At 38.8% G+C, this 25,724-nt stretch overlaps 1 protein-coding gene across 2 annotated transcripts in view; it reads right to left on the reverse strand.

Annotated features, from left to right (window-relative positions):
• The window catches only part of LOC127454886 (vascular endothelial growth factor A-like), a 50,375-nt gene extending 25,220 nt beyond the window's left edge, over positions 1 to 25,155 (reverse strand). Inside the window, exons 1-2 of one of the 2 annotated variants that reach the window (XM_051722382.1) lie at positions 24,590 to 24,711; positions 15,895 to 15,931 (exon numbers count right to left, since the gene is read on the reverse strand). In XM_051722382.1, the coding sequence (XP_051578342.1) occupies positions 15,895 to 15,900 (6 nt within the window). In that variant the 5' untranslated portion in view covers positions 15,901 to 15,931; positions 24,590 to 24,711. Of the gene's footprint in view, positions 1 to 15,894; positions 15,932 to 24,589 lie in introns of both variants that reach the window. The other variant, XM_051722381.1, reaches the window with a different exon arrangement.
• Between the last annotated feature and the right edge of the window lie 569 nt (positions 25,156 to 25,724).

Raw genomic sequence — 25,724 nt, forward strand, 5'->3', positions numbered from 1 at the left:
GGAACAAACACAGACAGCAGTTAGTAGGTGAGTAAAGAATGAGCAGATCGATTCAGGAACAGACAACAGTACTTGATGGTGGTTATTGTATTTGCAGGTTGAAGTATTACTTGGGCTGGAGAATCACACTAAGGGATGGAGACGCAGGAGAGGAGACCTGGAATAAACTTCGGAATAACGCTGGAGAGGAATCATTGAGGTTGTACACTGGAATGGCATCTGAAGAGTCAGGTATGTTGAAGGAAAGTGAGTCTGCATACTGCGATGATACCAGATGAAGAATGAAGGGAGAGTGGAGAGTTATATAGAGGAGCTGATTGACACGGTGATTGGAGGCAGGTGAGGGTGATTAGTATTGGGGGGGGGGCGTAGGTTGAGTGTTTGTGGCAGGAAGGTGGATCCATGACACCCTATACCTATCCTTAACCCTAACCCTAACCTTAACTTTACCTCTAAACCTAACCCTAACTTTAGTAACAGAAAATGCGGCTCTCACAAGACTATAACAGTCAAAATGTAAAAAATAAAAAATAATCAGTGTTGTAGTCATCTGAGTCCAGGCCGAGACCAGAGTAGGTTGAGTCCGAGTCAAGACTCTTAATAAATGTGTTAATGTACAGTTAAAGTTTAAACACCTATTGACTCTAGACTCATATATCAAATATACCTCATATATTATTTGCTTAAGCTTATGTTGTTTAAACCAGTGTTTCCCAACCCTGTTCCTGGAGGCACATCAACAGTACACATTTTGTATATCTCCCTGGTTTGATGTGTCCATTCAGGTCTTTAGAGTCTTTACTAACGAGCTGATGAGTTGAATCAGGTGTGTTAGATTAAGGAGACATCAAAAACATGTACTGTTGGTGTGCCTCCAGGAACAGGGTTGGGAAACACTGGTTTAAACAATATTACCTGTCGAGGTATTACTCCATTCCTTTCTTTCAAGTGAAATAAACATTTCTGCTATCCAAAATAAAATATTACTGTACTGTAACTAAAATTAACTTAATAAACAAACAATAATGTAATTAATATGATATACTGATTACGCAGAAAATGAATCTAAACCTTTACTTTCAATCTGTTTACAATTCTTTCAATTGCACTACTATATTCCATCCATTGTAAGTCAAGTAAACATTTCTGCTTACTTCCGCCTGCAGGATTCCATCTCGGGGTAAACACAGAAACCTCAAGTTTTTTTATGTTTTTTTTTGTTTGTTTTTGTCAAAAACAACACCAAACCATTCAATTCTGATGACTTTGAGAGAAGAAGTTTTATGATTTCTTCAGTATCATTCATGTAACTAATGGCTAAAGCATTTCTAAAAGACTTAGCGGCTGTTCAGACAGAACATGATCTTGCGCTAAAAAGCAAGATAAAGTGCAACGAATAGAGCAGAACACAGTTTTTAACAGTTGAAGTTCTTTTAAAAATGACAAAAGAACTTTTTTAAAAAATTGTGGCACTACTGCTGAGACCCCAGAAAAACAGTATGCAGCGCAATGGTCAAAGATGTCCTTTTTGCACGTTTACATGGAAGAACAACTGAAAAACAGCATAGATGGACGTGAAAACATGTTTGATGTGAACGACCTCTTATTCACATAAAACAGCACCAGTCGAAGTTTCTCAACGTTACCTCTCAAAAAAGTAGCCTTTTGTTTTAAATGATTGTAGGTAAATATTCACTTCATCCATGCAGGGATCGGTTAGTTCTCCGTGTTCTTAAATATCCCATTGCTGTTTTTCTGAGTGAGAAACCACTGTAAATGATTCAGTGAGATAGCAGTCTGAACGAATCAGACTGAGTAGCGAATCGATTCATACCTTTTTGGTAACCTGTTTGGCCAAGTCACTGAAAAAAGACTCAAAAGAATGAGTCATTCCTGAATCAGGCATCACTTGTCCTGATTCCACAAAGCTGACAGAAATATCTGTCATGATCACACACGTCAAGTCGTTTTTATTTGTATATTATAAAGCTACATTCAGCGTAGCTTTCCAAAAAATTATGCTGTAACAGAAAATTAAGCTGTAATGTCTTGGAGTCATCATTGTGCAGTTTAATGAAACTTGATTGTCGACTTTGCCTTTTAAAAAAACATATTTTATATATATATATATATATATATATACACACAGTTGAAGTCAGAAGTTCACATACACTTAAGTTGAAGTCATTAAAACTCATTTTTTAACCACTCCACAGATTTAATATTAGCTAACTCTAGTTTTGGCAAGTCGTTTGGGACATCTACTTTGTGCATGACATGAGTAATTTTTCCAACAACTGTTTACAGACAGATTGTTTCACTTTTACTTGACTATATCACAATTCTAGTGGGTCAGAAGTTTACATGCACTAAGTTAACTGTGCCTATAAGCAGCTTGGAAAATTCCAGAAAATTATGTCAAGCCTTCAGACAATTAGCCAATTAGCTTCTGATAGGAGGTGTACTGAACTGGAGGTGTACCTGTGGATGTAATTTAAGGCCTACCTTCAAACTCAGTGCCTCTTTGCTTGACATCATGGGAAAATCTAAATAAATCAGCCAAGACCACAGAAAAAAAAAATTGTGAACCTCCACAAGTCTGGTTCATCATTGGGAGCAATTTCCAAATGCCTGAAGGTACCACGTTCATCTGAACAAACATTAGTACGCAAGTATAAACAGCATGGGACCACACAGCCATCATACCACTCAGGAAGGAGATGCATTCTGTCTCCTAGTAATTAACGTAGTTTGGTGCGAAAAGTGCAAATCAATCCCAGAACAACAGCAAAGGTCCTTGTGAAGATGTTGGAGGAAACAGGCAGACAAATATCTATACAGTATCCACAGTAAAACGAGTCCTATATAGACATAACCTGAAAGGCTGCTCAGCAAGGAAGAAGCCACTGCTCCAAAACTGCCATAAAAAGCCAGACTACAGTTTGCAAGTGCACATGGGGACAAAGATCTTACTTTTTGGAGAAATGTCCTCTGGTCTAATTAAATAAAAATTGAACTGTTTGGCCATAATGACCATCGTTATGTTTGGAGGAAAAAGGGTGAGGCTTACAAGCCGAAGAACACGATACCAACCGTGAAGCATGGGGGAGGCAGCATCATGTTGTGGGGGTGCTTTGCTGCAGGAGGGACTGGTGCACTTCACAAAATAGATTGCACCATGAGGAAGGAAAATTATGTGGATATATTGAAGCAACATCTCAAGACATCAGCCAGGAAGTTAAAGCTCGGTCTCAAATGGGTCTTCCAAATGGACAATGACCCCAAACATACCTCCAAAGTTGTGGCAAAATGGCTTAAGGACAACAAAGTCAAGGTCTTGGAGTAGCCATCACAAAGCCCTGACTTCATTCCGATAGAACATTTGTGGGCAGAACTGAAAAAAGCATGTGCGAGCAAGGAGGCCTACAAACCTGACTCAGTTACACCAGTTCTATCTGGAGGAATGGGACAAAATTCCAGCAACTTATTGTGAGAAGCTTGTAGAAAGCTACCCAAAAAGTTTGACCCAAGTTAAACAATTTAAAGGCAATGCTACCAAATACTAACAAAGTGTATTTAAACTTCTGACCCACTGGGAATGTGATGAAAGAAATAAAAGCTGAAATAAATAATTCTCTCTACTATTATTCTGAAAATAGTGATCCTAACTGACCTAAGACAGGGAATGTTTTCTACGATTATATGTCAGGAATTGTGAAAAACTGAGTTTAAATATATTTGGCTAAGGTGTATGTAAACTTCTGACTTCAACTGTATATATACACTATATGGCCAAAAGTTTGTGGACACCCCCTTCTAATTAATGAATTTGCTTACTCCATTAAATCCAGTAAAGAAAAATCTTAATGTTTCTTTATGTAATGGCTTGGGCTTTGTGTGCTTCCAAATTTGTGGCAACAGTTTGGGGATAGCCCTTTTCTGTTCCAGCATGACAATGCCCCTGTAAACAAAATGAATCCATAAAGAAATGGTTTACTGTGTCTGGCGTGGAAGAAACTGACTGGCCTGCACAAAGCCCAGACCTGAACCCCACTGATCACTTTTGGGGTGAACTGGAACAGCAACTGTAAGTCAGGCCCCATCAACCAACATCAGTTCCTGACCTCACTGATAGCCTTGTGTCTGAATGAGAGCAGATCCCTGCAGCTATGTTACTACATATAGTATAGTGGAAAGCCTTCCCAAAAGAGTGGAAGCTGTTATTACAGCAAAGGGGGAAATTGATGCCTAAGGTTTTGAAATCAAATGTTCATCAAGCACATATGGTGTCCACAAACTTTTGGCCATATAGTGTATATATATATATATATATATACACACCGATGAGCCAAAACTTTATGACCACCTGCCTAATATGCTGTTGGTCCTCCATGTACCACCAAAACAGCACCGACCCCCTGAGTTATGGACTCTACAAGAACCTTGAAGGTGTCCTGTGGTATCTGATACCAAGACATTAGCAGAAGATCCTTCAAGTCCTGTAAGTTGCAAGGTGGAGCTGCCGTGGATCGGACTTGTTGGTCCAGCACATCCCACAGATGCTCAATCGGATTGAGATATGGGGAATTTGCAGGCCAATGCAACACCTTGAACTCTTCATCATGTTTCTCAATCCATTCCCAAACAATATGTGCAGTGTGGCAGGGCGCATTATCCTGCTGAAATAGGCCACTGCCATCAGGGAATACCATTGCCATGAAGGAGTGTACCTGGTCTGAACCGATGTTTAGGTAGGTGGCACGTGTTAAATTGATGTCCACATGAATGGCCGGACCCAGGGTTTCCCTGCAGAACATTGCCCAGAGCATCACACTCCCTCCTCTGGCTTGTCGTCTTCCTACAGTGCATACTGGTGCCATCACTTCCCCAGGTAAACGGCACACACGTACACAGCCGTCCACGTGATGTAAAAGAAAATGGGATTCATTGGACCAAGTAACCTTCTTCCACTGCTCCAAGGTCCAGTTCCGACGCTCGCATGCCCATTGTAGGAACTTTAGATGGTGGACAGGGGTAATCATAGGCACTCTGACCGGTCTGCGGCTACGCAGCAGGGTGTGATGCACTGTGTGTTGTGACACATTCCTCCCATAACCATCATTACAATTTTCTGTGACTTGTGCCACAGTAGACCTTCTGCCAGTTCAGACCAGACGGGATAGCCTTTGTTGCCCTTGTGCATCGATGAGCCTGGGCACTCAGCACCCTGTCACTGGTTTGTGGTTTATCCCTTCTCAGACCACTGTCGATAGGTACTCACCACTGCTGACCGGGAGCACCCCACAAGCCTTGCTGTTTCAGAGATGCTCTGACCCAGTCGTCTGGCAATAACAATATGACGCTCGTCAAAGTCGTTCAGGTCTTTACTCCTGCCCATTTCTCATGCATTCAACACGCTGACTACGAGAACTGATTGTTCGCTTACCATCTAATCTACCCACACCTTGACATGTGGCCTTGTTAGGAGAAGATCAACATTATTAGCTTCACCTGTGAGTGGTCATAATTTTGGCTCATCAGTGTATCTAAGTGCTGTCAGTCGTTTACATTTTTGTAGTTAAGCAGGTAGACTGTGGTTATCAGCTTTGTTAGAGCAATCGTGAAGCTGTGTCCATGATTCGCGTCAGAGCATCAACGGCAGCATCGAGTGCCGCTTTGAACTCATCACGAAAAGAGCTTGCAAACAAACACATCTCTTTCTGTGTTTTGATGATAGTTAAGATTTGATGTGCTTCTGTGGGAATTAAAATGCGCCTTACATAGGCTGTAAAATACTTGATTTCTATCACAAGTCCCATATAAGCTTGTTTTGTATATCAAAGAGCACTACAAGCTCCTTTCTCCATCATTTTATCACTGACAGGGAAGCGCTGTCAGAAATTCTGTTATTTACTGAGATAGAAACCTCCACGGCTCTACCATAGAAGAAAGCGTAACAGTCAACTAGCGTGTTACCACAGTACCGCCCATAGAATGTCTATGGGACCACCATGTTATGCTGTTTTATGCTTAGCTTTTAGGCTCCTCTTGGTAGAAGGGCTCTGGTGCTCTTGTTTGTCTGTTTGTTCCATGCTGAATTAACGGTAAATGCATTAATTGCGATTAAGAAAAATGAACGTATTCAACTTTTTCAATTAATCGCATGTGTTAACACGTTATATATATATATATATATATATATATATATATATATATATATATATATATATATATATATCATAATCGCTGATATTGTCAGTCAGAGAAATGTGCTTCAGATAAGTTGAAGCACTCATGGTATATTTTTTTGAAGGGACTCGACTGGTCTCGGGGTAAAGTCAGAGTCCACACTTGTTCGAGTCTGAGTCAAGAACGAGTCCAAATGCTCCAGAGTCCATGACAAGACCAAGACCATAAAAATATGATCTGGAGACCGAGCCTGGCCTCGAGTACTACAACACAAATAATAATAAAAGATTATTCTGTTGACTACTCATGGCAACATCATAAGAATTTACAAATGTAAGCTTTTCTGATGACCCAGAATTTTTAAACATTACATCTGTTGAGTGACATTTTCAAAATGATAATGTGACTATATAACCTAATATTTCTGAGTAGCATTATTTTTTAATAATACAGCCATATCATAATTATTCAACCCCTATTCCATGTAGCTGTTTTTAAATATGTAAGACTACAAAAAAAAAAAAAAAACACCATTAAGCCTTTATTCTACAATGACACTTATAAAGTTTTGCATTTTAAGTTTAATGTCGTAAAGCAAATATGCTTTTCTACACAAATATGGCAAAGAAAAAGGAGCTCTCAGAAAAGCTAAAAGAGGAGAATATTTTATATACACCAGAAAGGCAATTGCTAAATTTCAAAGAGACAAAGCTAACAGCACCATTTGTGCATTTACAATATATGATACAACAGCAAACCTTCCTGGGTGTGGAAGAAAGCTAAACTTCACCAAGCGAAAGGTTGACCTGAATATTCAAGAAGGAATTTGGAAAGGCCTGTGGAGTTCTGGGAGAAGGTTCAATGGACTTATTAGACCAAAATGACTGACTTTTGAAATGAGATGGCAGAGTGCCATGTCAGGGTTTGTTTGTTTTTTTGTTTTGTTTTTTCAAATATGAATATGAAGTCCAATATCAATTATTTTTTTCAGTTTCATTTGATGGATACATAGTTTTAAGGTTAAACCCATACTACAATATACTGTATGTGAAATATGTAATATGTTTATTCATGTATGGTTTTTATAGATATAAAAAGTCACATACTTGCACATATATGCAACCAAGTATTTTTCAAAATACAAAAAAAAAAAAAAAATTTGTTTTCATGTATGTAACATATATTTTCCCTAATCGTTGTGAAATTTTAATATGTAGCCTACATATACTGTATGCTCAAATATATAAACTACAGTTAATATATGTTCATGGCCATATACCAGATTTCTGCATGGGAAGGCATATGAAATACCTTTTATCTTACACTGTTAATAACCATATAATACCATAATATTTTTGTATGTTCATATTAACAGACTATACTAAATCAAGTCAAAGACTCATCAAGTTTATGGGCTCTATTTTCGTAAGCACGCAAAGTACAGCACTACGCGATACGACTGTGCACTATGTCTTGTCCAATTTTCGTGAGAGCACTTGTGCGCAAGCACAAAGTGCAAGCGGGCATGGGTAGGAGTGTTTACGCTATCTTTGGGTGTATGTGCGCAAACTGTGGGTTTATTGTATGATGATGAAATGGTGCAAAGCGCAATTTGCTTTTTTTCCAGAGAAATAGGTCATTGCGCCAAGATGCTTCAATAACATGTCTGTTTTCAGCGGAAAGTCCAAATTAAGTTCCTGCATTTGCAGTTTGTAGATTCCACATGCAGGTGGTAATAAAGTTCATGTCCAAACTCTGAAAATATGGTGGAACATCAAAATATGTCCCTTACAATAGCCTTTTTATGAAACAAAAATGTATGAGATTTGTGTTAATCTATAATTCATAGTTTATTTTTCAATTATTATTATGATTGTTATGTTTATATTTACAATTATATTTATGTAGAGTGATTTTTAAATCACTGCAAAAGAGGCCAGTGAACGAAGTTGGACAGAGTAAAATGTTTTGATTTGGTATGATTTTTTTTACCACTTTGTTATTTTGATTATATTTTTATTTAGTTTGAAGTGTAATTTGAATTTTTTCATGTTTCAATAAATTAATAAAAAAAGGTCAAAATCTAAATTGACCAATATAAGTGAAGTGTGTGCCGATATAATCACTATTAATAGCGCTGTTCAGCGTGTATTTTCCTATGGGTTTTTATAATGGGGTTTCCCATAGGAAAATCCCGAGGGAACCCATGGCGAATTAGACTTCCGGGTTCGCCTACAAATTGACATCATGGCTGAACAGCTATTTTCTAGCCATTATTTGTGTGTCAGTAGATAAAAAAGATTAATAATACTTACATTCTCTATAATTTAACAGAGCCTACATTCAAATTCTGAACCACAATTTCCATTTGTACAAAAGGAGCGTCACATTTCACAAGGACGTAGTTAATGCACAAAATAATGTAAGTCCATATCTCTATTGTTTCTATTGTTTATTGCATACAGTCCATTTACACTACCAACTTCTTATAAATGTGCTGTCTTTGTTTATATCGCTGGTGCTTGAGGGAATGGACTATATAAGACTGACTTTGCGCTTATAACTTATGGCATAGCTTTGCGTTTAGCGCTAACGCTCTTAAAATAGGGCCCTAAATGTTTTATTATAATTATTGTTTTTACATTGCTTAAAAAATAATACCTATACAATAATACAGCAACAAGCATGTTTCATGTATATTTTATCTGTTCGGCTATAATTTTTTATAGTTACCTTATTTTCGGATCAGTCATCTACTCCTCTGTAATGATGGTACCGAGCCGTCCCTTTAAAGGGATAGTTCACCCAAAACTGAAAATTCTCTCATCATTTCCCTCATGCCATCCCAGATGTGTATGATTTTTTTACAATAAATCTCCAACTTTGACCAGCCCCAACCAGTGGGTGGCTGAATGTGAAAGTGTAGATTTCTTATCTTAATTTGTGTTCAGCAGAAGAAAGAAAGTCATAAACATCTAAGATGGTATGAGGGTGAGTAAATGATGAGAGAATTTTCATTTTTGGGTGATCTATCCTTTTAAAAATGAGTGCTCACTAAAAACTGGCTCATTCACAGACCATTAAATATTTTAAGATATTTTACATTTTTATTTGGATGTGACCAAAAGTGGTGCTGTCCGTGTTGGTTAGTTGTTTACTCTGTAATAAGTCCATTCACTTCCACCAGTTTACTCCATTCCACGTGATCTGCGGAGACCTGGCTGTTGCATGTACGAGAGCATGAGAGGCAGGCATTATTGCATTGACTGATTGACAATGTGATGGACAAATCAGTGTGCAGTGGAGGCAATGACTCCTCTCACATAACTTTCCGCCTGTATTTCGTGGTCCCCAAACCCCCATCATCCCATGCCATGCTTTAGTTATTCAATGAGATCGCAATAAGCTAAAGGAAGGTGAGAAAGATGCTGCCTCCCTTTGAAACAGTATCTGCTAGTGACGCTGTTGGACAGTGTTACTTTGGAAATATGACTAATATACACTCCATTTGAGCTCACATTTCATAATATTTTATTTGATTTAATTATGTACAGTCAATTATTTTTTTCACCAGAATTTTTGAGGAGGCACTGCCTCCCTTGCCTACTCGGTGAAAATGTCACTTTTGTGTAAATACTTGTTGGGGATAGAGCGCAAACCTAATGAACTTTTTCTGCGAACATAAATATGCAACTAGTATGAATTTATTAGTGAATGATACCCAATGTGCTCACTGCAATGATTACTGAACGCTGGATTAAATTTGGCAGGGAAAACTTTGCGGAGGTGCTGCTATGAGCGTGTTGGTTTTAATTCCACTGACACAGAAAGCTGACTTCTGCAGGGATGAGTGGACATTTTTGTGGCAGTGAAAAGCAGAGTACACTAACTTTTTGAACTTTTTCAAAGGCTTTTTTCAGAGTTGCAATTACATAACACGACAATGCACACACACAGCGCAGTTAAAACAGACATTGCAAGAAATGCAATATGCACTGAATGTGCAGTCACTAAATAAAACTTTATTCTGTTGCTGGTAGATAATGAACAGGTTTGGTAGGGTTTTTTCATACTCATAACAGAACTGAGAGTGGCGGGAGCGCTGGAAGAATAAGCAGGATCAGTTAACAGTAGGGGTGTAACGGTTCGAATTTCTCACGGTTTGGTTTGTATCATGGTTTAAGGGTCATGGTTTTGGTATGGTTCGGTATTTGCTTTGTTCAGAAAAAAATATTACTGCCAAATCCAAAGAATAATCTATTTGGTAAGCACTTCAGCAGGTTTGCCCTTAAATAACAATCATTGTTTTACAACAGTAACCATAGTTTAACCATGGCATTTGTAGTAAAATCATAGTAACCACATTATAAACATGGTTACTGTCCTGGTTACAATATACAGTAAAATCATGGTTACTATAAATCAACTACAGTATTACTGTTAAAAAACCATGATTAATTGTATCAAAACCATGATTTCTGCTCAGAAAACCATGGTGACAGCAGTCATGGTTACAACAATATTACTATAGTAAAACCATGGTTAATTTTCGTCAGGGTCCTTAACTAAAAAAACAAACATTTTCTCTAATTACTAAATCAACATTTTAACTTAATATCTGCACTAATACGCTACATGCATCAACATAAAGTGCACTTCAAACTCATCTCAACATATATTCAATATCTGGAAGCTGTACATCACTATAAAAGGAATAGCCTTGCTATTAAAATGCATACGAGAAGGGATGTTGTGATAATGCTGCTGGAGTATTTTAATCATACGTGGAAATCCCACATGAACACCCCAAGTGCTTTAGTTATGTTTCATGTCTGTCCGAATTAGCACTGAGTGCCTGCTTAAAAATGGAAGGGAGTATGTGCAGTTTCGGCTCACCTGTGGCTCTTTCCCTGGGTGATGTCGGCATAAATAATTAATCATGTCGCAATGTATTACTATAATGGCTTCTTAATGGCATTAATCAGAGCGCATTACTGACACTTGTGATAGATTACAGCCGTGTGAGGAAATGGAAAGAACTTGCGTGCCCATTTTAAATAAACCCTCACGTGCATTATTGATATATATTACCAGAATAAAGCACTCATGTTGATAGTGCCTGTTTTGTACAGGTGCATTAGCGGAGGTTGTAACTGTGCCTGTCTGTTTTTTTGTTTGTTTTTTTCATCCCCTTTTCTCCCAATTTGGAATGCCCAGTTCCCACTACTTAGTAGGTCCTCGTGGTGGCGCGGTTACTCACCTCAATCTGGGTGGCGGAGGACAAGTCTCAGTTGCCTCTGTTTCTGAAACCATCAATCCACGCATCTTATCACATGGCTTGTTGTGCATGACACCGCGGAGACTCTGCATGTGGAGGCTCATGCTACTCTCCGCGATCCACACAACTTACCACGCGCCCCACTGAGAGCAAGAACCACTAACTGTGACCACGAGGAGGTTACCCCATGTGACTCTACCCTCCCTAGGAACCGGGCCAATTTGGTTGCTTAGGAGACCTAGCTGGAGTCGTCTGTTTGACGCTTTGTTTTCTTGAACAAAACTTGTGCTCCAGATGTGTTATTAAACTTGAGGTGAACCAACCGCGGTGCCAATGCTTCCCGAACCGTGGGTGGCGAAATATAAGATTTTTTACCGAGAACCATTACACCCCTAGTTAACAGTGTTGTCACCTAAAGGCTCAGGTGTTTACTTTGCCTACAAGTCCATCAATGGGGCTTGTATAAATAGCTACCACTCCATGTAATGAGTTCAGAGGAAACCAGTACAGACACAGATGGTCAGCCTCAAGAATTATTTTGCTCTAAGTGTTGACGGAGAGGAAACACCTGCACTGAATCATGCTCCATGATGGCATGACCGATGTTGTTTTTGACACTCTCTTTCAACTCTTATCCCTTATTAGGGTCTTTTTCAAGACTTTTCCCTTTAGCTATTTTCTCTGGTGTATGTCTTCTTCTGTCTAAGACAGGGGTTCTTGAACTTTCTCGGCTCAGGACACAGATATGACATTTGGTGTTTACCTGGGAACCACACTTACAAAGCAATGCAGATATGCTCTATTTGCTATATCAGTTAATTTATTTGCTTTTTTATAACTTAACTAATTGTGATATAGACAGACTTTTACAGAAATCACTATTATTCTTTCAAACTAAAAAAGATTTTAACTGAAATTAAACTTTTGGACACGCACACTAACATGCACACTCTTAAATTGTATTATTTGTTTTTAAATACATGTACTAAAAAATTATTGCACATTTATTAAAAATAAGTCGCAACCCAACATGTATGGCTATGCGACTAAATTTGGGTTGCGGCCCATAGTTTAAGAAACGCTGGTGAAAGACAATTATGAAGGATCTGAATTTAATCTTATATACCACATTTCTTAAAGTAAATAAACTAACAGCCAACCAGACAACATGATCACACGCGATGTCGTCATGCTGCTTCTGAATGTACATGTACCCTGAATTCGACCCCATTCTGCCAAATTACTGGCAAATGCCATTCCCCAACTACAGAATTACTGGCAAGCGCCATCCCTTATCAGGCATTTTAAAATAAAAATGCATTCCTGTTGACTGTATTACATAATTTACAACTAAACTTAAAACTCAGTTTTGACGCCACCCTGTGGACATTTCACCTCAACATTACTTTCAGCTTCAGCCACTGGGGGCAGTTAGTCTAATTTCAATATACACAAACCCATTTCAGCAACAGAACTTTCGACCTCCTGTTGCCGAAAGTTCGATCAGTCTGTACCTGAACCGCCAGCTGTCATGGTGCTATTATCAACAAATTCTATGAGAATTAAAAATCTTCAAAAGCAGAAAACAACAGAAAATAAGAAAATAAGACAGTCATTATTATTATAGCTATTTCGTTTGGTGCCGCTATGAACTTGAAATTTTCATACTGCTCAAGGATGCAGTCCTTAGCTCATGCATTAATCAGTGCTGCACATTTCCACACAGGATTGCTCACATTTTTATGACTTGAAGTGTAGTCATGAAACTCTACCTGGTGCAAGCTGTTATTGTTAGCCAATCAGCTTGCTCATTTGTGATGTGTTAAGCAACTTGACTTGCATGGTGTAAGCTGATAGGTCTTTTGACATGTTATCAGTTAGCCAATCAACCTGTGAACAGTCTCTTTGTCTAACATTTAAATTGCTCAGTTTTGCTCTCAAACCCTCCTCCTCTCCAGCTTCACTTGTCTAAATGGGGAATGTATATATATCTAATCATGCAGCAGCATGTCCAGTGATGGGCAGTAGCTTCGCTACAAATAGCGAAGCTATTAGCTTAACTACATTTCTCAGTAGCGAGGTGGTAGCTTAGCTAGTTTTTAAATCAATTAGCTTTTCAGTAGTGAAGCTGTATTTTTGATTAAGCTACACTGCTACATAATGCCATGTACCCAGTGTTTACTGTCGCCAGTTTTGAATCAGAATTCAATCTGAATGACTCAGAAAGCTCACGGATGTGCTGTTGAATCGTTTGATGCGCGCTCTCACTTGCACGCTCATGGAATATTTTAAAACACTGGTTGCAGTGGATCTACAATCAATGGAAACCAAACCTGCAAATGCGTCCTATAGTTTGCCAATGATTAAGAAGGTCTTTATGAAGTTCAACACATGTGCAGCTTGTAATTGACAATTGCAGGTAAATAAATTTTACCACCAAAAGAGTATCAGAATAACACTTAGCCTACGTGAAAACACATAAAAAAGTACCATGGCATTACAATGTTTTTTGGGCATATACCATTACCTGGGAGCACCATGTTAATACAATAGTATATGAATACGGTAATCATATATCAAATTACCATGGTAGTACCACCTAATACCATCAGATTTCACAATTGCTTTTGCCCAGATGTGCTCAAACAAACAAGGAATTGGCCTCTGATCAGAAGCTTCCAGTACATACAGAACAGCAAGACACAAAATAACAGGATAGGATAAATAGCATGTACGCAGAGTTTTTAAATAGAGGAATGTGCAAAGGAAATTATGTTCAAATGGGTATGGGTTTGAAGATGTAGTAGTATAAATGTGAAAAATAAAATTAAAAAAATTGTTATTTTCATATTGAACACATGGGTTTGTATAAGTAGCATGTATAAATATGAATTTACATGTTTTTTACATGCCCATACATTTTATATTGCATCATACTGTGTACTTGTATGGTATACTGTATTGCAATGTACTCTACTATGCTATACCATGGCTTTGATAAACATGTGAATAAGTATTTTTGATGCTTTGTCTATGACAATATGCTCCGTGCATCTGGTTGAAAAAAAAAATAAAAAATGAAGTAGCTTAAATGTAGCAAGCTACTTTTGGCATGTAGCTTGTAGTGTAACTGGCTACTTTCTCTGAAGTGTAGCTTTAAGGTACGCTTTACTCATTTTTCTTGAGTAGTTGGTAGCTTAGCTAGCTAAATTTTTTGGGTAGCTTGCCCAACACTGAGCATGTCCTACGTGCTCGATGCAGAATGTCTTGTGTTTGACTAATTGTGCAGCAGCAGCATGTTAACATGGTAACACAGTATGTCTATGTTTGTACTAGCAGTAGTAAGTCTTTGTACTTGCTCCGCAGCAGCAGCGTAGCAGATCTAGTCCACCAAGGCCAAATCCTATCAATATGTCATACCTACTTTAATATGCTAAATCATTCCAAGAGTTGTCATGACTGAACTACTGTTTTGTTCTGAAATGTAATTGATTGTTTTGGCACTTAAAAACATGACAATAGGCATCTCTGATGCAAAATACAGGACGTCCCAGCTAATACAATAAAACTAGCAACCCTAACAGAGTATGCGTATCTAAGAAAGAACATTGGCAACAACATCTTTTCACATAAAATCAGATTATCAAGAGATACAACAAAACTGGCATGATCTTCACTTTCTAAAAACAGACACAGGAAGATTTCCCTAACAGAAAGCTAGAATGTCTGAACTAACACAAAAACTCTCCTATCCATGTCTCAACATTCTAGAAACCTAGTCACGTCCAGGTGGACTACGATCTAAAACAAAAAACATGTAGGGCACCGGAATTCTAAAAGAAGACAATGTGCATGACACAACGAGGAAGGAAATGAACAGTCATGTCATATGACTAAAAAACAAAATGTGTGAACACTGGGAGGAAAGAGCATGAATGAGATGCAGAAAATGACACAGGAGACAGATGGGTAAAATAAGACAGGAAAAGAAGAAAATAGAATGGTAGGCCACAGTACCATTAGCAATGAACGAATTAACCTGCACATTCACACAGGACAAGCATGGTAAAGCGATCACGGAATATGTCACAGAATGGGCTGACTGTGGAAGAATTTAACAGCATGGTCCTGCTCTATAACCTGTCAGTCACACACGCTACAAGGTTATACACTTATTTGTACAGAAACACATCCTCAGAGAGAGAAAAAGAGACAGAAAAGTCCACTCCTGCAACCTGTCATATCACAACACTAAACAATCATTGAGAAGGAGACTCTATGAGTCAGTAATACCCTATAATTGCCCCTTCTGAAATTTGAACTTACAACCTTAGGTTTAAAAGTTCAAATCTTTGACCACTAGACCACAAATACAACATTAAAGGGTTAGTTCCCCAAAATGAAGATTCTGTAATTTTTTTACTCACCGTCATGTCATTCCAAACTCGTATGACTTTCTTTCTTCTGTGGAACACAAAAGGAGAATTTTAGCAGAATGTCCGGTTGTTCTTTTCCGTACAACGACAGTGAATGGGGACTGACGTTATCAAGCTCTGAAAATGACAAACTAACGTATCATAAAGTATCATAAAAGTAGTCGATAAAACTTGTGTATAATATTCCAAGTCTTCTAAAGTCATTGTCTTTTTTGTGAATGAAAATACAGAAATTTAAGTTGTTTTTAGCAGGAAATCTTAGACTGGCCAATCTGAGTGCTGATATTTAGTATAACCTGTATCAAGCTTTTCTATGCTCACCACAGTGCTTCAAGCGATGGTAAAGTGAGAGAAAATGCTGACGGGTTTTTGTAATGAGTGACGTTTGCCTTTTCTTTGGAACCATTTTCTCTAGCAGCAAAGAAATGCACAAACTAACTGGCCAAATTTGGTCTGAAAGGTAAGTAACTCATTATTACTGTTCACAGTCATACTGTTTCCACACTAATACGGGACGCTTGAGCATTTTGAGTGATTCAATATGGAACATTTCGCCATCGGTGGGGGGGGGGGGGGGTTCTCCATCAAGCATTTCGCCATCCTACCATTGGCCATTATGCGGCTTAAATACGGAACACAATGCCTTCAATATGGGATGTTTCACTTTTCGATGAAAGTCATACGGGATTGGTCATACAGGTTTGGCTCTGAAGGACATGAATGTGAGTAAATTAATTTTACTTTTTGTTTAAATACTTCTTTAAGCACCTTGATGGTATATATCAAACCGGTTGGTGTATATCAAACCTGTTGGGTTTACAGCCTAGATCTTTCTCTACTAAACCACATCACTGACATTAAAGCACAACCACTCCTGAATGATTCCTTCTGAGGTTTAAACCTGCAACTGTTAGGCTACGGTTTTTTCACCACTAAGCTACACCAACCCCATTAAATCCATCTTCCATGAAGGTATATAATAGAGGGAGAGAGTTATGAAATTTAAATGAAATTAAATACCTGACACTCTCCTAATGACTTTTTGATTAGGTTTTTTAATCTGATGATAATTTTAGAAGGGAACCACAGCCATTAAAAAAATTCCATTTCATCTGCTTGTTTGAAATTTTGCTGGAAATAATGCTGGGAATGTCAGAAGACAATGCTGTTCAAGAAATGATGCAGCAATTGCTTCCATTTTGGACACATCATAACTGGTGACACGTAAGCTTATGCTGACACATGGCACAACAATGACACATGGAAGAATTTCTCCCAGCGCCTGACTCAACATATTTTGGGAAAACCGAGCACTCCACCCGACGCGAGAGGGCAGGAGAAGACATTTATAAATGTCTTCACAACCACATGGGCAATATTTACTTTTCCATTCTGTTTGCCTTTCTCCAGAAATGGTTAATGGTGGCAAAGCAGATGAGACAGGCAGGACAGGTCAGACAGACTGCAAAAAGGAGACATCTCTCTCCTGAGAGGAAAGACACCACATGAGAGGGAGCTCAAATTATGCAGCACAGACTCTGTCCCAGTCCATTGGGAAATACAATTAATTCCACCCAGGGGCACAAGGTGATTTGAATGCACTGCATTGACAAGTTAGGAACGACTAGGCAGGCAGTCTGTAAGGAAAGGGATTTAATTAAGATTTGGTATAACACCATACTAAAAATAGGTGCACCTGTCAGTAAAAGGTGTTCTAAACCCCTGGCATTATACAAACGAGACAGCTTCTGTGTGTGTTTACATTGCAGCATTGAAACTGTAGCTTCTCAAACTGCAAGCTATAATTTAAAGAACTTAGTTTAACTTTTTGGTGCATCAAATGCTCTCCATAACAACTAGGCTTTCACATGAGTAAACCATTTAAAGGGTATTTTGTGTAATCTTTTGCATTTAGAATATTCAAAACCAAGCTCTCTTTAGGCAGCTTAAGACTATAATGCAGTGCATCTGTTCAAAAATTTGCATTTTGGCACCAGATCTTACAAATATTTGAAGTTAAAAAAAATAAATAAAAAATAAAAATAAAAAAACCCACACACTTTAACCACAACATTGGACATTGTGATGCTGCATCAGATTTTGAATAAAGCTAGAGCTTCAGATGTGAGGCGGTTTTTGACAGTTCTTTTCAGACTTTCAGTAAATGTTTTTAAATACCCATAATTGTAACGCTTGGGTACGTGGAGTGGAGAGGAGATGCAGGAGTAGATACTTTATTTTAATAATAAATGCTGGAGTGGAACAAAATATATCTAGACATAACACAACGTACCACTTCAAGGACTGACAGGGAATGAACAAAACAGGAGGATATTTATACAAACAAAGGCCGATAATGAAATGGAGGACAGGTGAGGATGATAGGGAACAGATGGAAGTGACGAGGGCTGTGAATTCTGGGAAATGTAGTCTGGGGGAAACTTCAAAATAAGAGTCCTTGGGAAACATGGAGACCCCCCCCCCAAAGGGCTGGGGATAGATCCAGGGGCGGCTTCAGGGCTGGGAATGGATCCGGAGGCGGAACCACTGGAGGAGACTCAAGGGAAGAGGGTGGAGCCGTGAGACACTTGAAGGGTGGAGCCAGGGAACTTGGTGCCTGGAGAGTAGCCAACGGCTCGAAGGGCCAGGGTGGAGCCGAAGGGTCGGGGGACCGAGGCGGAGCTGGGGGATGCAGCCGTAGGGAAGTAGGTCCCCGGTGAAGCTGGAGGCTCGGAGTGACGAAGCATAGCTGGAGGATCGTAGAGCCGAGGCGGAGCCAGGTGACCGACTAACCAAGGCGGAGCTGGAGGGACAAGGGACCCTGGAGAAGCCGATTGTCTGAAGGACCACGGTGGGGGACATAGAGCCGAGGTGGGACAGAGGGAACGAAGGACCAAGGCGCAGTCCTGGGCTCAGAGGGTCTAGGCAGAGTTGGAGGGTTTGAGGTTCCCCTTGACCATGGTTTCGCAGGGAGCAAAGGTCGAGCCGGTGATGTGGAAGGAGCCGGCAGACCAGGAGGAGGAAAATGTCTTGAGCGGAGCCAGCAGAGGAAGGGCCAGGGCACTGGACAGAACCAGGGTGTCCATTATGTTGGCTTGAACCAGCTGAGGAAAAAGGGTAGTCAGGGTGGGAATCAAGTCTTGGTCTATTAGCTCCGCAAAAGCTGGGACGGTCAGCGGTACTGGCACTGGGACGGTCGGGGCTACTGGCACTGGGACGGTCGGGGCTACTGGCATGGGTGCTGGCTCGTTAACCGTGGCATAAGCCGTGGGAGGCTTTGAGGGAGGAGCCGTAGAAGGCTTCGAGGGAGGAGATTCAAAGTCCTCATCCTCCACACCCACAGTGAAAGGTGAGCCGCAAAGTTGTAAAGCCACCTCCACGAACTCAAGTAGGGTCCAGTGAGGATCCGCTGGAGGCAATAGCTCCTTTAGTGCACTATTAAGAAAATCACCAGAGTGGTCATTAAAGTGCACTAAATTCGGCAGTTGTAAAAACTCAGACGTGATCCTCAACTGGACGGTCCCCTTGCTTGAGGAGAAGGAGCCTGACACCAGCGGGCATTTCCATCTTGTTCGGTCAGTCCTTCTGTAACGCTTGGGTACATGGAGTGGAAGAGAGGAGACGTAAGAGTAGAGACTTTAAATATTTCAATAATAAAGCAGGAGTGGAACAAAACAATAATTCTAGACATAATGACATAACACAAAGTAACACTTCAAGGAATGACAGGGAATGAACAAAACAGGAGGGTATTTATACAAACAAAGGCCGATGATGAAATGGAGGACAGGTGAGGATGATAGGGAACAGATGGAAGTGATGAGGGCTATGAATTCTGGGAAATGTAGTCTGGGGGAAACTTCAAAATAAGAGTCCTTGGGAAACATGAGGGAGACAGACTGTGACAATAATGAGATTAGGATCTTTCTTAGAAGCAAATGGCAACATTGGGGACCACTTTGTTTGCATTCATATGCAGCTTTGTCAGATATCATCTTGTGAGTTATTGAATTACATCTTTAGAGTGCGTGCCAGTGTGTTTTCTTTCTCTTTCGCAGACACGTCAAATGCATACTAGGCTTTACACCACTTTTCACCCTTTCTGTTGAAATGAGAAATGTGCTGGACAAAACATACAATCTCACATTGATGCATTCAGGAACTTAGTTTAAATCATTCCTAAGGCTATGCAGAGATGCAGTTTTTCCACAAGCAGGAACACAATAACGTTTGGGGACCTTAATCCACATCTTAATCTTTTTGTTGATTAAAAGCATACAGTACTACAGTAACAATAGCACCACTTTCAGTGTTGGAGTACCTCAACCGCTTTATCAGTTTACTGCGACGATTATGTATCTTGTGGAGGAGGGGCTATTCAAATGACACTGCACTGTGACATCACAATGTAGTCAAAAAGAGTTCTTTTTTCAGAGTAGAAACAATAAATGCTCTTTTCGGACTGGAGAGGAAGTTCTGAATTCTGAAACTTACAATAGGTTTTTATAGTACAATGACCTCCTATATGACAAAAGTGACATGACCCCTTTAAATCAGCATAAAATAAAGGCAATATAACAAATACTACCATTATGTATAAATAACTTACAATTTAAATTATGTATGTGTGTGTGTGTGTGTGTGTGTGTGTGTGTATATATATATTTCTGAGATGGATTTTACTCATGTTTAAAGCATGTGTGAGATGATTACCCCATTTTGAAAATAATAATGCATCTCCCCCACTTACACAAGTAATATCACTTTTTTAAAAGATTGCTACATACAGATACTCCAGAAATATGGAACGTATTTTTTTCTAAATCCCAATCTAAGAGAAAGCAAAGAATGTGAAACACAATGTGAAAAAAACCATGACAGAAAAGTAAAGAATATCCATTCATTTGTGAAGACAACAGTGTCTGGCAAAGTGGAAAAGGTATTAACAGAATGAATGCCTCTATGGTAACTACATTGAGCATTTAACAAGACGGTAAGCTGCGATAAGATAGTAGGACACCCATTCATTTTTACAGAGGAAGTGTCTGATTGAAACTTGTTTTTTAATATAATCACCAGCAATAGTAACAACAGTGCTTGCCAACTTCCTGTAACTCCTGACATAAAGTAGTTCTGTGAAACAGTTTGCTGCAAGCACAAGAGAGACAAGAGGATACACCTGGTATACAGCCAATGATATCAGACATGGCTTTAGTGTCCTTTGAAAATGTGAATGGAGGCCTAAAGCATTTATGGGGTCTGAAAGCTGCTGGTCGTGCTTAGCGTTGTTACACCAGCTCTAGTACTTAACCTTGTACCAGCAGAAGGATTAAAATAAAATAATGATAGGCCATAGATACAGTTGGCATGGATTCCCCACCCACCCATGAGAGGCAACAAGTCCCATTTACCACAGTTACGTGTTTATTTCAATGGAGAAAATTGAGCAAATTTTTGTATAAATTTGCAGGTAAAAGTTAGGGCTGTGCAAAACTACCAATTTAAAACTATCAATTGACTAGTCTGTGCTTTGTCTGAGCTATTAGTCAGCTAGTCGGTGTTAAAGACACCATATTTAATTAGGCTGCATTATGTCCATGTTACCCAATCAGATGCGTTTCAGAAGGATATATGGACACTAAGCCCTTTTACAGGATAAGTAATGGATATTCAATAAATAAATAGGCTAAATAATTTTAACCTCTTATCCCACAAAACTATTGAAGTAGGAAAAGTAAGAAACACAAAAAGCTCCAATACAGAGTGCCACAATACCGCTTATGCACATCCTGGACACAGAACGCTTGAGGTCAGAGGGTAATCCTCACTTTGCATTCAGAAGTGCAAAGCTGTTAGATTATACATTTTGTGGGGATGCATCTACAGTAGTTCACGGCATCCAACAGGTTGATGAGCCTTTTTACTGCTAAGCTATTCATTAAGGCAGCATCAGGAAGAATCTGCAGAATACTCTTCACCATGGGCGTCAAAATGGTAGAAAATGGTGGGGACAGTTGGCGGGGGGATTGATATGTCATGAAGTTGCGAAATTCATGAATTTTAATTAGGTTATGTTCAGATAGTATGAAATAATCTTTTATGTTTTGATAAACATTCATTCTTGATGACCAATTCAAGTGCTCCAATACATATTTCACCAAATTTATTTCATAACTGTAGATCTGTACATCTAAAACTGTCAGTACTGGGATTTTGTTAGTCAGTGGATAAATACATGGATCAGTAACGCATGAGACAGAATCACTGATAGGTCTCATGGTAAAGTTTTTTGCATCTAGTATAAGGACTTCCGTGTTCTAATACGACCTTATATAACATTTAATTTTAATAAACGTATATTGCATCTGTATGTTAGATGATCATGAACGGATACACATCTTTTTGCATTTTACTTTACAATTTAACTGAAGCGGAGCAATAAAGATCGGCAGTGCTCTGGGACAGTGCAGGTGCGTAATTCAGTTGGGCTTCACTCGATATCGTGATGACCAGCGGAGACCACAAAACTTATGTGACCCATTTAAATTCTACAGAGAACATTCTAGTATAAAGCCCTATATGGAGGAAATCAAACCTCTCAAACTGCAGAGGACAGCCCCTATATTATAAACAGCACTGACCAGGAAAAGAGGAGACAAATACACATCATCATCATTACTAAAATGTGTGTGTGCGTGTGTTTTTTTTTTTTTTGTTTGTTTGTTTTTTTTAACTACAGTAACACTAATTGGAAACTTGTAGATTCATATAAAAGGTGCACTCAGTAATTTTTTTCCCCATTACAAAAGTTTAACTCCTAAAGACATGAATTGTAATTTTGCAATATACTGCATGTAGGAAATCATGACCACTCACATTAAAATGAAGACTCCAGTGATATCAGTAACCTAATAAAAGCTGTTTTATTCTACATGGAGAGGGTCCACACATTGGGGCTGCCATGAATCACATAACCAGCTGAATACTACTCGCTTAATCTCAGTAACCGTCCTGTTATTTGACACCTTAACTCTTTGATTAAAGTAATCATGGCTGACTGGGAATACTACATTTCTACAATGGCATCTGAAACTTAAAACTATTGATTTTAAATGATGCTGCATCCAAGCCACTAGGTGTCAGTGTAAATCCAAGATGATACAAAGGCAAAAGATACTGAGTGCACCTTTAAAATGTAAGACCGCTTCTGTGACAGAGCCGAAAGATATTAAGATATTAAAGGTAGTGCTGCCTCAGCTGAATTCATCCAGTTGCTATATAATAACCACATGCTCTTTTATCTCAAGAGCATTTGAGCAAAAATGACACTTAAAAAATGAACTGTGGTGGTACCATAATACAGTGATGATATATTAGATGGTAATACCGTGGAACTGTGACCATGGCACAGAATATTCACATACAACAGTATACTATTTACATGGTATTCCAGGGTACTTTAAAGAACACTATGATATTACAATTGTACAAAAAGTCGATGTTATCAATGGGCCATGTTCAAAAAGCTATGGAAGTATCATGGCACTTTTTGTTAGTGGTGGAGATAAAGTTGAAGTGGACTCTCCTGCCAACATTCCTCTTTACAGCCAGGACTGGGCTTTTCCATATCACTTGATGTGAGGTACTTTATCTTAAGCTTAGGGACAATGATCCTCTTATTCTCTGAAACTGGACATTTCAAAATGGATAGACAGTTATGTGGACATTTGACATTAAAATACTTCCAAATTGGAGTAGCTGTAATGAAGCAAGAGCACATGCTGGTTCAGACAGTTGTCTGAGAGACTGACTTCAATTTTTATGGCCAGTATCTATTAATAGCCCAATCTGCTAATTTGTCTCTCATTATAATTGACAAAAGTCGATAACATGTTATAACCTGACTGTCTAATTTGATGATTTTGGCATTCATTTCCTTCCTTGAGTATTGTTTGATGAACACATCCCTATGGCAAACGCCTGTGGACGAGAGGGTGATGCCGTTCGTCACGTTTCGTTTCATGACTCAACGCTTTTTCTGTGACAGCAGTTTAGAGAGGGATCAAGTTTTAGAAGGCGTTATAAAAACAGCCGTCTGTGAGGCTTTACTGACTGCCGTGACAAAAGTAAACTGGCTCCATTCATTCAGCCAATTCTTTTATGGTTGCTGTCAAACTGCACGTAGCCTCCAAATCCACATCACTCGCCCTTTTTAATTCATTCATTAGAAATTAAGCCTACATTGAGTATCCTTATGCTGATAGTAATACTCTAATAGTAATTACAAGGCTTTTAAACAGTAACGTTCATATTAACAGACTGAAATAATTAGGGGCTGTTCACACCGGGCACCTCATTTCGTCTAAAAATAGTCCGAGCTCAACGGAATTACACGTCTCGAGACGGGTATTTTCAAAGTTTAATTACTTTTAACTTTAAACTGCGTCTTAACATAGCAAAGTTGTTCGTTTTAGGCATATGTTCAAAGATTAACATTTTACAATTAGCGTTGAGGGAACGCAGAACGGTGCTGTGTGAACGGCCCCTTACACTCACTGCTAACGATGTGAGAAACACCCAGTTCGTTCTTGTTTTATCACGTCACGTCGCTCGCTTGAGTGTAGAGGTGGTGTAACTAGCCTATATGTAGGTTACCTTTAATAAAGGACTGCCCATGAATGCTCACCTGTGCAGGTAAAAGGCTCAACTGGACCGCAGCAACTATGTGCAACAGTGACGTCAAGTAACTCATCTCGAATGCCAAGACTAGTCGAAAGCCAGGTTTAAGCGTGGAGAAATCCAAACAGCTGTCCATGTAAACAGTAATGTCAATGTTCAAATTTAAGCAAATAATCCACAAAAATGGGTTTGAGATGGAGCAGCTCGTGCCTTCCTCGTCTGCAGGGAAGTGCGTTACACAGCTTTCTCAAAATGACAAGATAAAACGAAGAAGAAGACAAAAAACGCTTAATATTGTGTTTAATATTCCGAATATGTTTTTCTGTTTCATAAAAGTAGCTTGAAATGGTAACAGATCTCTTAATTGCATCATCTCACGCATAAATCACCGGCAAAAAAATTATAAGTCCTTATGTGTGAACAATGTAATTTTAATTATTGTTTGCTGGTTTTAATCGTCCTCACGCGCCACCTGGAGATCCAGCGTCTGTTTCCACGTGAAAGGTTCCTGCTCGCGCATTTCTCAAATAGAATGGCACACTACCACACGAGCGCCGTGACTACCTTTCAACAAAGTTGGTCATTTAAATCTCCTCCTCCTAAAGCCCTGCTCATATTCATACTGTCCTCCTAATGCCCTCCCCTCCATGGCCTCACATCTCAAACTTTATTTCCCTTTTCCACTGGATCAATAAACTTATAAGTACCTACATAAAGATATTAGACAAGAACTGCATTTTATCTTACACTGTAATTTAGTTTTTACCTAAATGTGCTTCATGTGCTAACATCTAAACAAAGTGGTTTTATTCCAGTCAAAACTACTATTTCATATAACTATAACTATATAACTTTAATATAATTCATTTACACCATAAAAAATTGTCAGAATAGAACAGGCAATAATTAAGCATATTTACTTTTTATTAGGTAACATTTGCCTCTTCATATGCAGTATAGTTCATTGTTCTCAATATTACACATAGCATATACTGAAACATCTATTATAGGAAAGGCAACAGATAAACATATTGTAGTATTGTTCTCAAACTGCAAAAAAAATGTCAATCTAAAAATGTACTTTATGTGGTAAAATCTAAACGAACTGGTTTGATGCAAGTCAAAAAAAAAAAAAATGTAAC

This window comes from Myxocyprinus asiaticus, chromosome 17, assembly GCF_019703515.2.
Source record: "Myxocyprinus asiaticus isolate MX2 ecotype Aquarium Trade chromosome 17, UBuf_Myxa_2, whole genome shotgun sequence".
In the NCBI taxonomy this organism is placed as follows: domain Eukaryota; kingdom Metazoa; phylum Chordata; class Actinopteri; order Cypriniformes; family Catostomidae; genus Myxocyprinus; species Myxocyprinus asiaticus.